General features: G+C 35.5%; 1 protein-coding gene across 1 annotated transcript in view; it reads left to right on the top strand.

Annotated features, from left to right (window-relative positions):
- HELRODRAFT_87901 (hypothetical protein) overlaps positions 1–15642 on the top strand; it is a gene marked incomplete at both ends in the record, with an annotated part of 44726 nt that overhangs the window by 28230 nt on the left and 854 nt on the right. Inside the window, 16 exons of the mRNA XM_009029633.1 lie at positions 967–1089; positions 1445–1585; positions 4279–4348; positions 4561–4641; positions 6041–6078; positions 6466–6546; positions 7011–7097; positions 7336–7527; positions 7955–8033; positions 8612–8697; positions 9000–9068; positions 9272–9370; positions 9607–9754; positions 10062–10211; positions 10473–10553; positions 10777–10979. Of these exons, the coding sequence (XP_009027881.1) occupies positions 967–1089; positions 1445–1585; positions 4279–4348; positions 4561–4641; positions 6041–6078; positions 6466–6546; positions 7011–7097; positions 7336–7527; positions 7955–8033; positions 8612–8697; positions 9000–9068; positions 9272–9370; positions 9607–9754; positions 10062–10211; positions 10473–10553; positions 10777–10979 (1728 nt within the window). The remainder of the gene's footprint in view (positions 1–966; positions 1090–1444; positions 1586–4278; positions 4349–4560; positions 4642–6040; positions 6079–6465; positions 6547–7010; positions 7098–7335; positions 7528–7954; positions 8034–8611; positions 8698–8999; positions 9069–9271; positions 9371–9606; positions 9755–10061; positions 10212–10472; positions 10554–10776; positions 10980–15642) is intronic.

The following is a 15642-nucleotide window of genomic DNA, read 5'->3' as shown; positions in this document are numbered from 1 at the left end:
AGTGCTTTGCGACCATCGTCTACAGCGTCGTGCATAATTAGTGCTAAACTTTTATCATCCAAAAATTGAATTCCGTAAATGCTTCTTCATTTTTCGCTGCATTTGGCTCTTTTCCGTCAGTCGGCAAAATAGTTTCTTTCAATTTTCGGAGTCGCATGTATCCGAGAAACTTTACCTCCCACTGTTCATATTTTCGTTCGTCGCCATCGAAAAACAATCTATTCCATTTTCCTTGTATGGCATCACTGGGCCCATAACCTGTTGAAGTAACAGAGTTCATGATAACGACGATGTAACAAGATTTATAATTTTATTAAACGTACATTTAACGTTAATAATTACAACAACAAGAAAAAGAAAGTTTTATAAAAATCATATACACACTAAAAGTTAATCACTACTACAATAATGTCGATGCGCTTTACTCGCTTACGCTATTCTAACATATCGGGATATAATTTCCATTGTGTTCATATCTTAATATCGTCCGTTGCATTCAATGCTTTCTATCATGATATCCTGTGGTATCTTCCGGAGGATATCATGATAGATTTGGATACATCTCATTATTGGTAGAACTGTTCATAGAGGGAACATGCACTCTCTACCATTCTCACAGCGTTCTCGTTTACATGCAATGCGAACGCATCGTAAGTTTGTGCCTGTGATCGGCGGTGATGTTTCTAAATTTGAATCCCAAGTTGGAAACGTTTTTCGCGGATTACTTCATTTTGACAGGCGCGCATTTTTAGAGTTCCAACGTTTCAAAATATATCACTGAACAACTACCCCATCTAACCTGTCCTGGCATTATAAAATTATTTCAAAATTATTTAAAATTTCAAAACATTTCACCAGGCCACTACTCTAGCTGACCTACAATCGTGAAATTATTTCATTAAAAAAAATAAATTACTTACCATCGTAAAACTGACCTTCCATTAAAAAACAAACACCGTACGATAGATGCGAGGTAGGCAATGGACGTACATAAGTGACGATGCCAAGGACCTCATACACCGAATGCTGGAACTGGACCAAGAACATCGCATCACCATCGATGAGGTTCTCAGACATCCCTGGATCAGGGTTCGTTTGTGTTGTTGAAGTTGTCTGTTGTTGCTGCTGCTGTTGTTGTTGTTGGTGGTGGTGTAGTATATTTCTGTTGGGTTTGTCTTATTCTACGTTTCAAACATAAGGCTTGTGAAAAGTATTTTTTTTCGACTTGCTCATCTTCACCACCACAGTGGTCATCATCGTCATCATCTTCATCATCACCTCAATGGTCATCATCATCGTCATCATCAAAAAGATTATAACCATTATCACAATGACCCTCACCATTCACCATCATCGTCATCATTTTTTCATGGATCATCATCATCAACATCTCAACAATTAACATCATCATCATCACAACAACGGTCACTATGATGCCCACCAGGAGCGTGGCAGACCATCCAAGATCCACTTACTGGAAACTGTCGAAGAACTTCATAAATTCAACACCATGAGAAAGTTGAAGGTTGGTTGGTTGGCTGGCTGGCTGGCTGGTTGGTTGGTTGGTTGGCTGGCTGTTTGGCTAGTTGGTTGGTCTGTCGGCTGGTTGGCTGCTTGGTTGATTGTTAGTTGGCTGGCTGGTTGGTTTGTTGGCTGGTTTGCTGATTGATTGATGTGTTAGCTTGTTGGTTTTTTTTCGTCTGGTTATTTGTGGCTTCTGTTAATATTTTTATTTTAGTTTTGCTACATCACTCATCTACTCTAAGAGCTATGCATAAGATAAATACATTTTATTGATTGATTGGTAATCTGTTGCTCAGCTTAATCAGTATCATTTTCATTATCGCCATCCTCATCATCGTCATCTTTTTTCTGCCTCTCACGTTATCTGTTATTAGTTTCACATTCTCTAAAACATGCTCTTACCACTAAGAAGAGTATTTCCGTCTTTAAATTTTTATTTTCATAATATTTGTATTGGGTATTTTTATTTATTTTGTAATGTGCTATATACACATGTGTGTGTGTTTGTGTGCGTGTGTTTGTGTGCGTGTGAGTGTGTGGTTTGTGCATGCGCCTGTGTGTGTATATATATATATGTGTGTGTGTGTGTGTGTGTGTGTGTGTGTGTGTGTGTGTGTGTGCGTGTGTGTATGTATGCGTGTGACCATGTGTTATCCATAATTGTTATCAATCGTTACTGCTCTGTTGATTTGTTTCAATGCTTCCTAACCCTTTTTATAGCTTTCTTATTCTACTGGAGTTTTATCATAGCCGTTAAGTTAATGTTGTTGTTGCTAGCTACGTTGTAGATGTTATAACCGTTGTTGCTGTCATCTTCGCTATTGATGTTGCGGTCGATGTAACCATGGTTATTATTGTTACTACTTTTACTCTTAATGTTATTGTCATTATTATTTATAGTTATTATTTTTATTAATTTTTTTTGTGTGAAAAATAAAAGAAATTAATGTTGGCGTTTCTCTGAAATAAAAGACATTCCGAGGTGTGGATGGGGAGAAAATTTGTCTTATATCCATCCATAAGCAACAACAATTCCATAAAATCGTACTAACAACGATTGTAATTGCTAATAGTTGATACACACACACACACACACACACACACACACACACACACACACACACACACACACACACACACACACACACACACACACACACACACATATATATATATATATATATATATATATATATATATATATATATATAACGGATATGTATCAATCTGTATCTATTATTTCCATCCAATATTATGCTGGATACAGTGTTTTATGAGTTGAGTTCGTATTTTAGGTAGGTAGGTGATGTGTGTTATTTTTGCTTTATTTGTGAGGATGAATAATAATAAATTTACTGGCATTACTTTTATTACTGCTAGAAATACGCAATAATCCGTTGTTTTTTGATGATAAGAGGCGAAAAATATAGCGAAATTAGTATAACAAAAATATGATAAAGTTATCGAAAATCAAAAAAAACGAAGAAAAAATTAAAAAAATTTGTCGAATAAGAAAACATTAGTTACGTTACATATCTTTATACTTGGTTTATTTAATTGTTTTTTTTTTGGAAAGTTTATTTGTTGCCGATACATCATAAACGTATCACTGTGTGTGTGTGTGTGTGTGTGTGTGTGTGTGTGTGTGTGTGTGTGTGTGTGTGTGTGTGTGTGTGTGTGTGTGTGTGTGTAAATTTAATTTTTAGAATTCAACTACAACGCTTGTCATAAATTTTAGTTTTTCTTTATAAGTTTAAAATTTCCGACCCTTCTCTTTATACTCCGTTAACTATTTGAGTTTTTTTTTTATTTTTTAGTAGTAGAACAACATTTTCCCTGTTTTCTTATATCCAGTTCATTCCTATCTAGAGCTTTTTATCTGTATATATTTTTTTTTTGCTTCAATTGAAATCACTTACTGAAAATAAACATTTAATATAATATTAAATAATAATATCACAATTTAATATTAATAAGTAATAATTATTATAAAATACCATAATGTAATATAGGCATTATAATTTTGTATTATGATATATTGAGAAATTGACATTTAATCTTAATGTCAGTGAGTGATTGTTTGTAATAAGGAGGTTTGAAAGTTCATCAAGCATTGTACGTTTATGCAATTTTTGGTCTTGTCAGCTCACTACCAGCCATTCATCATATGTTATTAGTAACAGCCTGCTGCTCATAACTCTCTAGAAGCTTTCAAAAATTTGGCATAAACTTTCATAAATGAATGTCAAATTCAATTTGAGTTTTTTTTTTACTAGGTAGGCAGTCAATTATATGGCCAGAAATTTTAATTTTATTTCTTCCAACCAATCGCTGATGTGTTTGTTGCTGTTCATCTTATCCTTTTGGTTTGCCCAAGCACCAATGTTAACGTGAAACATTTAAACCATTTGTTAATATTACTTTCGCGTATTCGTATCAAATAACGATATGTAATCATCCGAGGCATTCTTGTAAATAAACATTACTATACTGACTATATTTTGATTTCTTTAGTACAAATTCTACTCTACTCTTTATTTATATATTTTTTTGGTGTCAAATTGATCCAACAATGTGTTCTGGTGAGATATGTCTGCATTGAAATGAAACAATTTACGCGCTGTTAAGCGTACTACAACCATCATCAAACATGCCTCTGAAGATAACTTAGGCCCTCTACAAATTTGCAATACAATACAAAACATCATATACCAGAAAATAATTCTGTCGGTGTTGTCCAGTTCGAAATGGCAGGCGACCTTAAATGTGCCGGTGCACCCATCAACATTCCACGACCCCCAAGACGAATGGGTCGTCACTTCAGGTTGCAACATTAAGTGGATTGAAATGTATTTGTGTGCTGTCTGCTGTGCAATGTATGATTGATTTGTATTTCTGATGAGTATGTGATGTGGTTCGTGTTGTTCTGACATTTTTACGTTCAACGTATTCACGAACACACACACCACACACACACTCAAAGTCAGATGTCAGATAAATACCCATGTTAATTTTTTTTATTTTACAACTGCGAAGCTGTCAGTCAGATAGTGAATAGTTTGGAGGAAATCCAGTGTCTCATGAACCTCAATGAACCTGATTTGTCGTCACTGCAAGGTTATTAATTAATTGATTAATTAATTGAATTATTTATTTATTTAATTAATTTAATTGGTTAATTAATTAATTAATTAATTAATTTTTGACACGTGAATGTATTGTTGATAATTGTAATTAATGATTCGGTTGATGAAAAAGCGCTTCACAAAATGAGAAGAGGGAAGTATAAATTTCATTTCCATATTAAAACTTCTCAATTTTTTACAAGTTTATATAAAAAGAATTTATATTGAAGAACATAGGCCAGCGATGTGATAATTTGATCAATAGCTGTTCGGTCTAAAATGATTTTTGACGTTAACAGCCCTAATTCGATCCCGATCCAGTCCCAAATTTTGTTAACGTCTGCTAAGATAGAAATAATCCGGCCGTTGCTGTGCTCTGAGTCGATTCAAATGCAAAGAGAGCCCCACCAACCACACGCCATGTATTTATTTTATTTGTAATCAAAAATTTATAAAGCGCTTTAAAAAAAACATAAAGCACTTCTCAAAAGCACTATCTACAACGGTAAGATAACAAAATAAATGAATGGTCTAATGTATGAGATGTCTGGATAGTCTGCGATTGTCATTATACAAATACACGGGTAGAGAAGCACTGGAATGTGCGAATTAATGTATATATACGTACGTACGTACGTGCTAACACATACTAAGAAATACAAAACGAAGATATAGTCTTAAAAAAAAGATTGAGAAAAACCGGTTGCAGCGTTTGTAAATTTTTGAAAAACGTTGTAGATGTTTGTGTTTGTTATGATCGCTCTTATCCTAAACATTCTTTCGTGTATGACAGACACAACAGAGCTTTCTATTTCAGTATTTCTACTAAACTTAAGTGATTTTTCAACGTGTTGGCCTATTGTAATTATACAGTACAGTATACAAATACTCGATAGATCATCTGATTAGTTAAACAAAGTAGTTCAAGATAATCGGAGCAATATATGCGACCTTACGTCTTTCATATTAAGTGGAACTAAGCCATTTTTCAAATTAACGTCATTGGTTAATTTATTATGTAAGATAGTGGCCAGATGTGTTTGTTGGCTAGGTGTGTGGGCTATGTGTGTATGCATCTGTGTGTGTGTGTCTCTGTGAGTGCGTGCGTGTGTGTGCTTTTTTCAAATTAAACTGACATTTTTGTGTTATTTGTTGTTTTTTTTTCTCCAATTTTTTCAATGGATTGTTAAGTCCTTAGTCTTACTCTTAATTTAACAAATACTCATTGAAGTGATTTATTTCTAAAAGTTTGAAATTTGCTGTAAGTACCTACTTATGGTAGTAATTTATCTGCTCTCTCCTGCTCGATACATAAAGGCGTTTTTTTTCCTACATTGCAGCGAATGTAAATCTAAAATTATTGATATGTTTCTACATAAATAAATGTTCAGGTATTTTCGAAGACCATCAACTAAAAGCCTTACTAACCGTTAGTAGTTTTGAAAATTTTTTAATGATTATTTTTTCGTACTTTTAATTTAATTTTTTTTTTGTTTGTTAGAGTTTGTTAAATTTAGATTTGTTTGCGTTTTAAATTTATTTAACTGAGTAGAGGAATGACTCGCCTTACCTGTAACAATTGTCGTTCATATGGTATAAGATTTTCCTTTGCATTTTTTTTTTGGTTTCTTGTTTTTGTTACATTTTATGATTAATTAATTAGTTAGTTTAATTTAATTTATGATTAATTTATGATTAATTTAATTTATGATTAATCATCATCATCGCTGTTACTATCATCATCTTTACTTTATCACTAACCATCTTCTTCATCATCACGTCATCATCATCATCATCGTTACGTCATCGTCCCCAGTTATACGATGAGATCAGTAGCAGATCATTATCATCGTGCAGACCAACTCCAGCCGATGTGGCCATTCCAAAGTTGAAAGATGTTAGGATCCGTGTGGTGGGCGCTGATGATGATGAGGAGGACGGTGATGATGATGACGATATAATAATATTAATAATAATAACAATAATGATGATGATGATAATAATAAGGATGTTGATGATGATGATAAATAATGATATAAAATACAACGTCACCGCCAAACAGTTTCATTTATTCATTCATTCATTCAATCGTTTAAATTTATTCAGATTCATTGTACTTTTTAAGCGGGGTTGTTTTAAAATTTGACAAATGCCAGTCCAACAATGCACAGTTGAGATTTATTTCTATCGTTCGAGCCTTCGATATTGTCGTCTGCCCTTTATGACGTGATGTTCTAGCAGTAATCCAACGAATGTAAAATGTTAACATTTTGCTGATTCCGAAATATGTTTTCTTCATTTATGTTCTTGTGAAGTAATTTTTTTATCTAACAAATCACGACTTGTTCGTTGGATGGGAAGGTGCTGGAGGCCCTACAAAGCAGTCCGCAGTACTTGGTGAGAGAGTCCTACGAACTCTGCCAGATACTCATCCATCCGTTCTTCATGGTATCTTTATCTTTTCACTGTTCTTCTTACATTTCTTACGTTCAGTTTACAGATACAATTGCTTTAATTATGATATAAGCTTGCAGATACAATTGCTTCAATCATGATACAGATTTGTATGGTTTTAAATTTATCCTTTGAATGATTTAAATAATTTATTGTTGGATATTTCGAATGACAAAATTAATGGCTGGTTGTGATTTTGCGTGCACCCATCTCGCACAACGATCCACCGCAGAACATGTTGCTGGCACACGATGTGGCCGCCACAGAAATATACGGCGACGAGGCAGCCAGGGCCACACCTCCCCCCATCACTCCTTATCTCAACAACGACCTTGACTTTGAAGCCAACGATCTCGATAATGATCTCGAAAATGTCATGCGAGTCAGACTGGTTCAATTTCAAAAAAACACTGATGAGCCCATGGTTGGTTGAATATTTGTTTCAGTTAGTTGCATCTTGTTCGTTTTTTTTTTGATCGACTTATCAGATGGTTGACTCGTTAGATGGTTGGATGGATTGTGGGTTCGATGGCTGGTTAAATGTATGAATGGATAAATGGATAGCGTGGCAAGCAGGATGAATAGATGGATGGATTGCTGGTAGATAGGATGTCTGAATGGTCGGCAAGACGGATGAGTGTTTCATGTTTGTTGCTCAGCAGTCTGTTTGGTCGGTTTTATTTTTTGAACGATGGTGGCGTTGACATCGCTGCATGGCATGCACACAATCCTCATCACAATCCTCATCACAATCCTCATCACAATCCTCATCACAATCCTCATCACAATCCTCATCACAATCCTCATCACAATCCTCATCACAATCCTCATCACGTTGGCCACGACAACAGGGCATAACGCTGAAAGTGAACGACGATGGTTGCTGTCTGGTGGCACGAATCATGCACGGAGGCATGATCCACAAGCAAGGTGACATTCACTGTTGGAAACTTTTATTTTTTATTATTTTTTTTACATTTTTTTTTTATTTTTTTCTTGTTGAATCATCTATCATAAACTTTTTTATTTATTTTTGTGTATATTTTTCGTTATACATCTCTGACAAATGCTTTTTTCAAAAATCCCCGCTTTGTTTAGTTTATTTTTAAGAGGATTTTTTGTTGCAGAAGTTTAAACTAAAACCAATCGCAGAAAAACTTGGGTTTCTTGAAAACTTCAATTCAAAATATTTAACTTTTATATTTTTAGGTTTTCTCAAACTAAAAAGTTTACGGTATATGAATTTAAAATTCTAAAAACTTTAAAAGACTTGAAATTAAACTGAAAAGCAACAATAAGTATTAAAAGACTTAGACTTTCACTTCTTTAGTATCCACACGTAACAGTACATTCATTACACGCCGAAATATTAGCAGACAGCATTCAAGTCAGATTATGCATCCTACTGCCTGAACTAACTCGTCAACTATTCTCTCTCTTATTATTATTTGTTGGGAAAATTTCCACAGTATTCACATGAAACTGTCATGGATGTTGTTGCATTGCAGGCACTCTCCATGTTGGCGATGAGATCAGGGAGATAAATGGGATATCAGTCATGGGACAGACGGTTGAGACGCTGCAGAGGATGCTGGTAGGTCTTGTTGGACAACTCATTGTCTCTGTTTCTATTTTTTTTCTTTCTGTTTGTGTACGTGTGTTGGTATTGTTCGTTGATTGGCGATAACATGTTGGTCTAATGGTCGTCTAATGGCCGTCTAATGGTCTAATAGTCTGTTGTTCCGTTCCTCACACATGACAACCTCCATTTAAGCACTTGGACGTCAGTATCACAGTACCAACAGTCAAAAATAAATTATAAACACTATTTTTTTTCTATTGTACGCAAGAAATTTTTTTTTTTAAATTAAAACATTTCCATCGACGTATTGCCAGAAAAACGCCAGAGGGAGCATAACGTTGAAGATCGTTCCTAGCTATCGCCATCCAACAATATTGTGCGAGGTGGTTAGTTAGTTGGTCGGATGGTTCGGTGGTCACTCGGTTAGTTGGTCAGTTGCGGTTTGTCACTTGGTTGGTGGTCAGTTGGTTGATTAGTAGATATATCTATTGATTATTGTGGATTCATGTGGCGGTTTGTTGGTGTACGATTATACAAAATGTCCGATAATAGTATTTAACGCCACTCACAATTTTTTCTAAATTAGATGTTTGTGAGGGCATTATTCGATTACATTCCCGAAGAAGACGATTTAATTCCCTGTCCGCAAGCTGGAATCCATTTCAAAATCGGCGACATCTTGCAGGTTGGCTGGCTAACTGGTTGCCATTTTTTGCTGATGACATGTTTAGCGTAGTAGTCGAATAACTAGCTGTTTGGATATTATAGCTAAACATTTAACATACGCTAATCACAAATAATTTTTAGCGTAGTAGTCGAATGACTAGCTATTTGGATATTATAGCTAAACATTTAACATACGCTAATCACAAATAATTTGTTTCTGTAAGAATATATTTTCTTGTTTCCATGTTCTTTCAGGTGATCAGCAAAGACGACCACAATTGGTGGCAGGCCCGGCTGTGGGGCTCACATCCCTCTGAACCCGCTGGTCTCATTCCCTCCCCGGAACTTCAGGAGTGGAGGACTGCCTGTGCTGCCATTGATAAAGCCAAGAGGGATCAGTCAGGTGTAATGGTGTTTGTTTCTGTATCACTCTGTGTGTTTCTGTGTATATGCCGTTGAGTTGGTATTTGGTGAAGTCTGGTGTTTAGAAGAATTGATTCGTTAATGAACTATGTATGCACGATTAATGTAGTTTTATTTGTAAACAGGGTAGGAGGTTGGTTGGCTAACAATTTCTCGTAAAAATGGTTATGCTTATAATAAGTTTTTAAGCTGTTTTTACGTAAACATCATAACATTGTTATTGTGGTCAAATTTGTTGTAAAAAAATTCAAATAGTTAAAGTCATCCATTCTTGTTTCGTTCGCCAGCCAACTGTTCCTGGTTCAGTCGGAAGAAGCGAGCATACAAGGACAAGTACCTGGCCAAGCACAATGCTGTCTTCGATCAGCTGGACTTGGTCACCTATGAAGAAGTGGTCAGATTGCCTTCATTCCAAAGAAAAACTATAGTGCTACTTGGTGGGTATCTGTGCGTGTCTGTGTTGTGTGTTGTCGTTAGGCGTTGTTGTCGTTGAATGTTCTGTTGTTGTTGTTGAATATTGTTGTTGAAGTTTGATAGTGGTTGTTGATTGAGATCGAAGGATACAACATGGCAGTCCATCAATTTTGTTTATTGCTTCTTTTTGTTTCGTCGCGTTCGGTATTTTTATTTTAACTTTATCTTTCTAACATGATATTTTTTTCAAATTATAAGAATTTATTTTTTGAAAAAATCTGAAGGTGCGCACGGTGTTGGCAGACGACACATCAAAAATACCCTCATATCCAACTACCCGAAACGATACGCCTACCCGATACCTCGTTCGTACTTCCATCCATTCCAAATTTTGACTGTTCATGATTTTAAGATATTGATTCATTCTGTCAAATGTCAAATTGTAAAAAATTATTTTTTTTTCAGCCACACGTCATGTTTGCTTTCGTAATTAATGACGTCACTCACGTCACTATCACATACACTCACTCACATCATGGCAGAAACTCACTCACTCACTCACTCACTCACTCACTCACATCACGACAGACACGACTCGGACGCCAAAGAAAGACGAGGAGCACGGCAGGAACTACTTCTTCGTGACGCACGAACAGATGATGGCGGACATAGCGGCCAACGAGTATCTGGAGTACGGCACTCACGAAGATGCCATGTACGGTACCAAGCTGGAGACCATCAGGCAGATACACGGCAGCGGCCTCCTGGCAATCCTAGATGTCGAACCGCAGGTCAGTCAGTCAGTCGGTCCATCAATCGCTGATAGATGAATGGATGGATGGATGGATGAATGAATGAATGAATGAATGAATGAATGAATGAATGAATGAATGAATGAATGAATGAATGAATGAATGGATGTATGGATGGATGGATGGATGGATGGAGGAATGAATAGATGGATGAATGAAAGATTAGATGAATGATTGTTTTGTTTGAAGATGAATGAATGTTTCTATTGTAGTCTGAATTAGTGGTTAATTTGTATGCAAATGGATAGATGAGTGAACTGTTGATTGTGTTGTCTCAATTTTTGTTTTTTTCTCTCATAAGGACATGTCTATTTTTGTTTTTTGTAGTTTTTGTGGTTTCGCTTGCAAATTATCGCTCGGTTATTAACGTTCAGTCGTTATAGTCGCTAAATTATGTTCTTTCAATACACGCAATGCAAATTGAACTGACCCTCCGATGTATGATAGTAATGGAGCTGTGCTATGATTGGGAATATGTAAGTAGAGGCGTATGTTTGGCCGCTTGACCTACCCATCCATCAGCACGCGTCGTATAATAGTTACAGTTTCTATTTTTAACTCCCTCTTTTGGCATATTTTTCGTTCAATCCGTCACAATCCCACTTTTTTACCTCATTGCAGATGAATGGATGGATGAATGAATGAATGAATGAATGAATGAATGAGTGAATGAATGAGTGAATGAATGAGTGAATGAATGAGTGAATGAATGAGTTGCAGGAAGGATAGTGCTGGAAGGACCTTTTTTCTTTTAAGTAGAACCGTCATAAGAAAATCTAAAAGTATAAAAGACACAGAATTATTAGAATTACATACTGACTGACATCACAGCATCCACATTCGCGTTTCTCGTGGAAGTTTCTCCGAGAATGCAATGAGGCAACGATTGGAGTACATCGAAGTTGTTTGTGACTTTAGTTTCATTCATTCATTCATTCGTGTACATGATTGGAATGAAAAATATTCCACATTTTATGAGCTGTCGATTCAATGAATACTCTGAGGAAAAGAAGAACTGGACTCTCGTTTTTGTTTCGAATTTCGGAGACAGGCGTCGTTACGTGATGACCCGGTTCAATGGCAGGCATAACTCGGCTAACTTTACTTCTACAATTTTGATGATCGTTGGAAAGCTAGAATTCGCTATTAGTTGTCTTTATAGGTGAAAAATGTTTATGTCTGGTGTGTTTTTTAATCGGTTTAGTCATTGTTGAGATGATCTAATCGAGTAATTTGATCGAAATGTGGTGTTCCGCTAAAATGGCTTTATCATTATAGGGCCGACAAATTAGTTCCAACATTTCGCCATGATGCTGGATAAATTATTTCGAATCTATTATTACTTTTAATGTTATTTCTTACTTGTTTTTTGTTAATTTTTTGCCGGTTGTGAGATTGCTTATTTACTTTTTATGTAACTGATCAACGATCTTATACATGCTGTATGTTATACTTACTACACGATAAATTTTACAACCATTACACCAAATTACTGACGTTGAGATTCGAGAAACCTGTAAAGTATTCACTGTCTGTGTAAAAATTTTTATAAAATATGCGCTCAAGTTCAACTCTTTCCAGTTAATAAACTATTAAATTGGATAATTGGATAATTAAACAATTTTTAAATTCTCATTAATTTGTTAATAATTTCACAAGTTACTTGGAACGGAGAAAGACGTGAGTTTAATGTAACCGATCAAAAACCATATAAACTTATAACTCAATGAATAAACAAACATTAAAAATCATTATTTAAAGAGTGAGGTAGTAGTGTTGTGGTATTCAGCAAGTTAACATTTTATTAGTAGCTATCTACTTTTTAATTATATATCACATGTAGATGAATATTCTATTTTTGATTTATTAAACTGCTAATGTTAGTTTGAAATGAGCCTGTGAAGTATTCACTTGATGTGCACACACCTATGTATGTACGTACGGTACACATATGTTTGTTGTACACCCGTCTTATCTTCATGCCGAATGGTTTCATTTAAATTATTTTAGATATATCTGAATTTTACTTTAACTTCGCGCGAGTCATTCAAGAGAAGCTTACGTTGATACATTTTACGTTGGTTTGTGAAAAAAAGAACAATTTCGCTGATTGGCTGAGCGTCTGTTGGCGGTGTTACAAACAAGTGAATACTTTACAGAAGCATGCTAGCATCATTCATTAATTACATTAAATATTCTATCGATTAATTACATCAATATTTTTCGCCGAGATTTTTTGATGTTATAATATTTTAATGTGATGACATTATGTCGTCATCTCATCACATGACGTCATTACATCCTCACCGACTGGACATCATAACATCATTACATTACATCCTGCTATTATCACACACTGCAGTATCATATGGTCGTCACATGTGAGTCATATCACCATCACTTCATCACTTCGAGCGCCATTATCATTTCATATCATTTCCGGGAAATAGTTTAGTTGGTTAAAGGCGCCTGATTCTGTTTTGCAGACACTCCTCTTCCTCTTTTTCTCTCTTTATCTCTTTCTTTCTCTCTCTCTCTTTCTGTGTGTGCTCTTTTTCTCTTTTTCTTTCTCACTCTCTCTCTCTCTCTCTCTCTCTCTCTCTCTCTCTCTCTCTCTCTGTGTGTGTGGGTGGTGGTGTGTGTGTGTGATATGACATCATCGCCTGGTCACCATCCCATCTCGTCATCATCATACAACATCACATCATCATGACAACATACATGACAACGAACGTTTTGTTGTTACCGCGTTTTAATACTTTTTTATTCTTCGTTTGGCATCGTTTTCAAGTTTTTTTTATGGTCCAGTAATTCTCCTTTCATCTCAATTGTTTGTTATAAAAATTGTCGTGTGTTGGCAGCCAGCGTCGTGTGGTGTGGTGTAGTGTGGTCCTGTGTGGTGGGATGTGGTTTTGTGTTGTGTGGTGTGTCTTTAATGTTCTGTTATCTGATGACAATGACGAAGACGATGTTTATTACTCAGATTCATTATCACGTTATGTGATGTTGATGTATTGCAAGCGTGAACATTTAGATTGAAGGAATATATGATATGATGATGTGACCTTATGATACAGCGATGTGATAGGATATCATGGGAGTGTCATGTCGTTTTACGCCATCTACTGCACCTGATCATCAATCTAAGCCTGGTTCTTGTCCGATTATCATCGTCGTCATCACTATCTTATCACATCGTTATTTTTCTGACGCTACATAGGCATCGCGGTCGTCATCAGCACTGTTAACACCTGTAACTTTCTACTCATCTTACATCCTCCTCATCCTTATTCTCTTGGTCACCATCCTCAGAGTGCGTGGTGATTGTACTGCTAATGGTGTTCTGTTGCCTTTTAAAAATAGAATATTTTACAGCATAACTTGCCAAACTACCTGCGTCTGGTTGCAATCAATCAATTATCCTTTGTTTGTTGGTTGTGGTGGCGCTGACGCGGATTTTCCGGTTGGGGCTTTTTATGGATTTGTTGATGTTGTTGTTGTTCAGTTGTTGGTTTTGTTATTGGTGTTTGTATTATTTATCGTTAGTTTTTTCCCCATTTCATTGTTGTTGTTGGTGGTGATGTTGTTGTTATTGTTGTTTTTTTTATTTTCGTTGTTGTTGTAGCTTTCGGTCGGTTGTTTATTAGTCGGCCTGATAATTTATTGAGTTGCGTGTTGTTGCGCTGATGTCTGAACGTCAGATGTTTGCACAGCTGACATGTCATACGCTTGCGTGACATTTCTCAGAAGTCTCCATTAGTGATTAATGTTCCTCGTGCAGAGATTACAGTTTTCTTCGGTTTTGTTTTATGTCCTCTTGCATTTCTTTCTTTTCTTATTGTCAATATAAGTTGTATCCTAATTAGCTAATGTTTATTTAAGCATTAACATTCGAGTGTATGTTGAACTGAGAACAAGTTGTTCAAAACATTGTCCTGGTCCACATTCGACACAGGAAACTCGTATTATGGCCCATTACTTTACCGCTACTTGGTGGCAAATATGTCCTTATTTTTTTTACAAATTCCATCATCTATATCAAATCTAATATTGACTGGTTCGTTTTTTGTTTATTTTTTTATTTTGATAATTTTTCATTTATTTTTGTTTATCTTGTTATTTTTCAATATAGATGCTAAAGCTAAAGCATTCCTGAATTAAGTTTCATTCATTCTTGATCGTCCGCTTATCTTGCCACATTTAATGTCGCCACAAACTTCTGCTTCAACTTTTACCCTTTGAGTTCAAACTAGTTCAGTTTAAACTATATCACTGTTCACATCTAGTCACATCCTTTGGTTCAAACTATTTAACTCTCCACATCCAATCTCATCTTTTTATATTAACTATTTTACTCTCCACATCCAATCACATCCCTTGGTTCAAAATATCTTACTCTCCACACCCAATCACATCCTTGGATTTAAACTATCTTGCTTTCCACATCCAATCACACCCTTTCCTTAGATGCCTATATCACTTTTGCTTGCTTCCCCTGCGTACGTTGTTTATTCAATCTTCTCTAATTGATTCTCTTAAAAGTCATCATCTTCAGACACCTTCCAGCCATTTGCCTTTCATTACGCTTTTTGTCTCCACTGATTCTTTTATTATAGTTTTATATTTTATTATTGTTGTTGTT

Source organism: Helobdella robusta (genome assembly GCF_000326865.2).
Source record: "Helobdella robusta unplaced genomic scaffold HELROscaffold_61, whole genome shotgun sequence".
Lineage (NCBI taxonomy): Eukaryota > Metazoa > Annelida > Clitellata > Rhynchobdellida > Glossiphoniidae > Helobdella > Helobdella robusta.
This window is presented reverse-complemented; position numbering and strand designations above follow the sequence as displayed.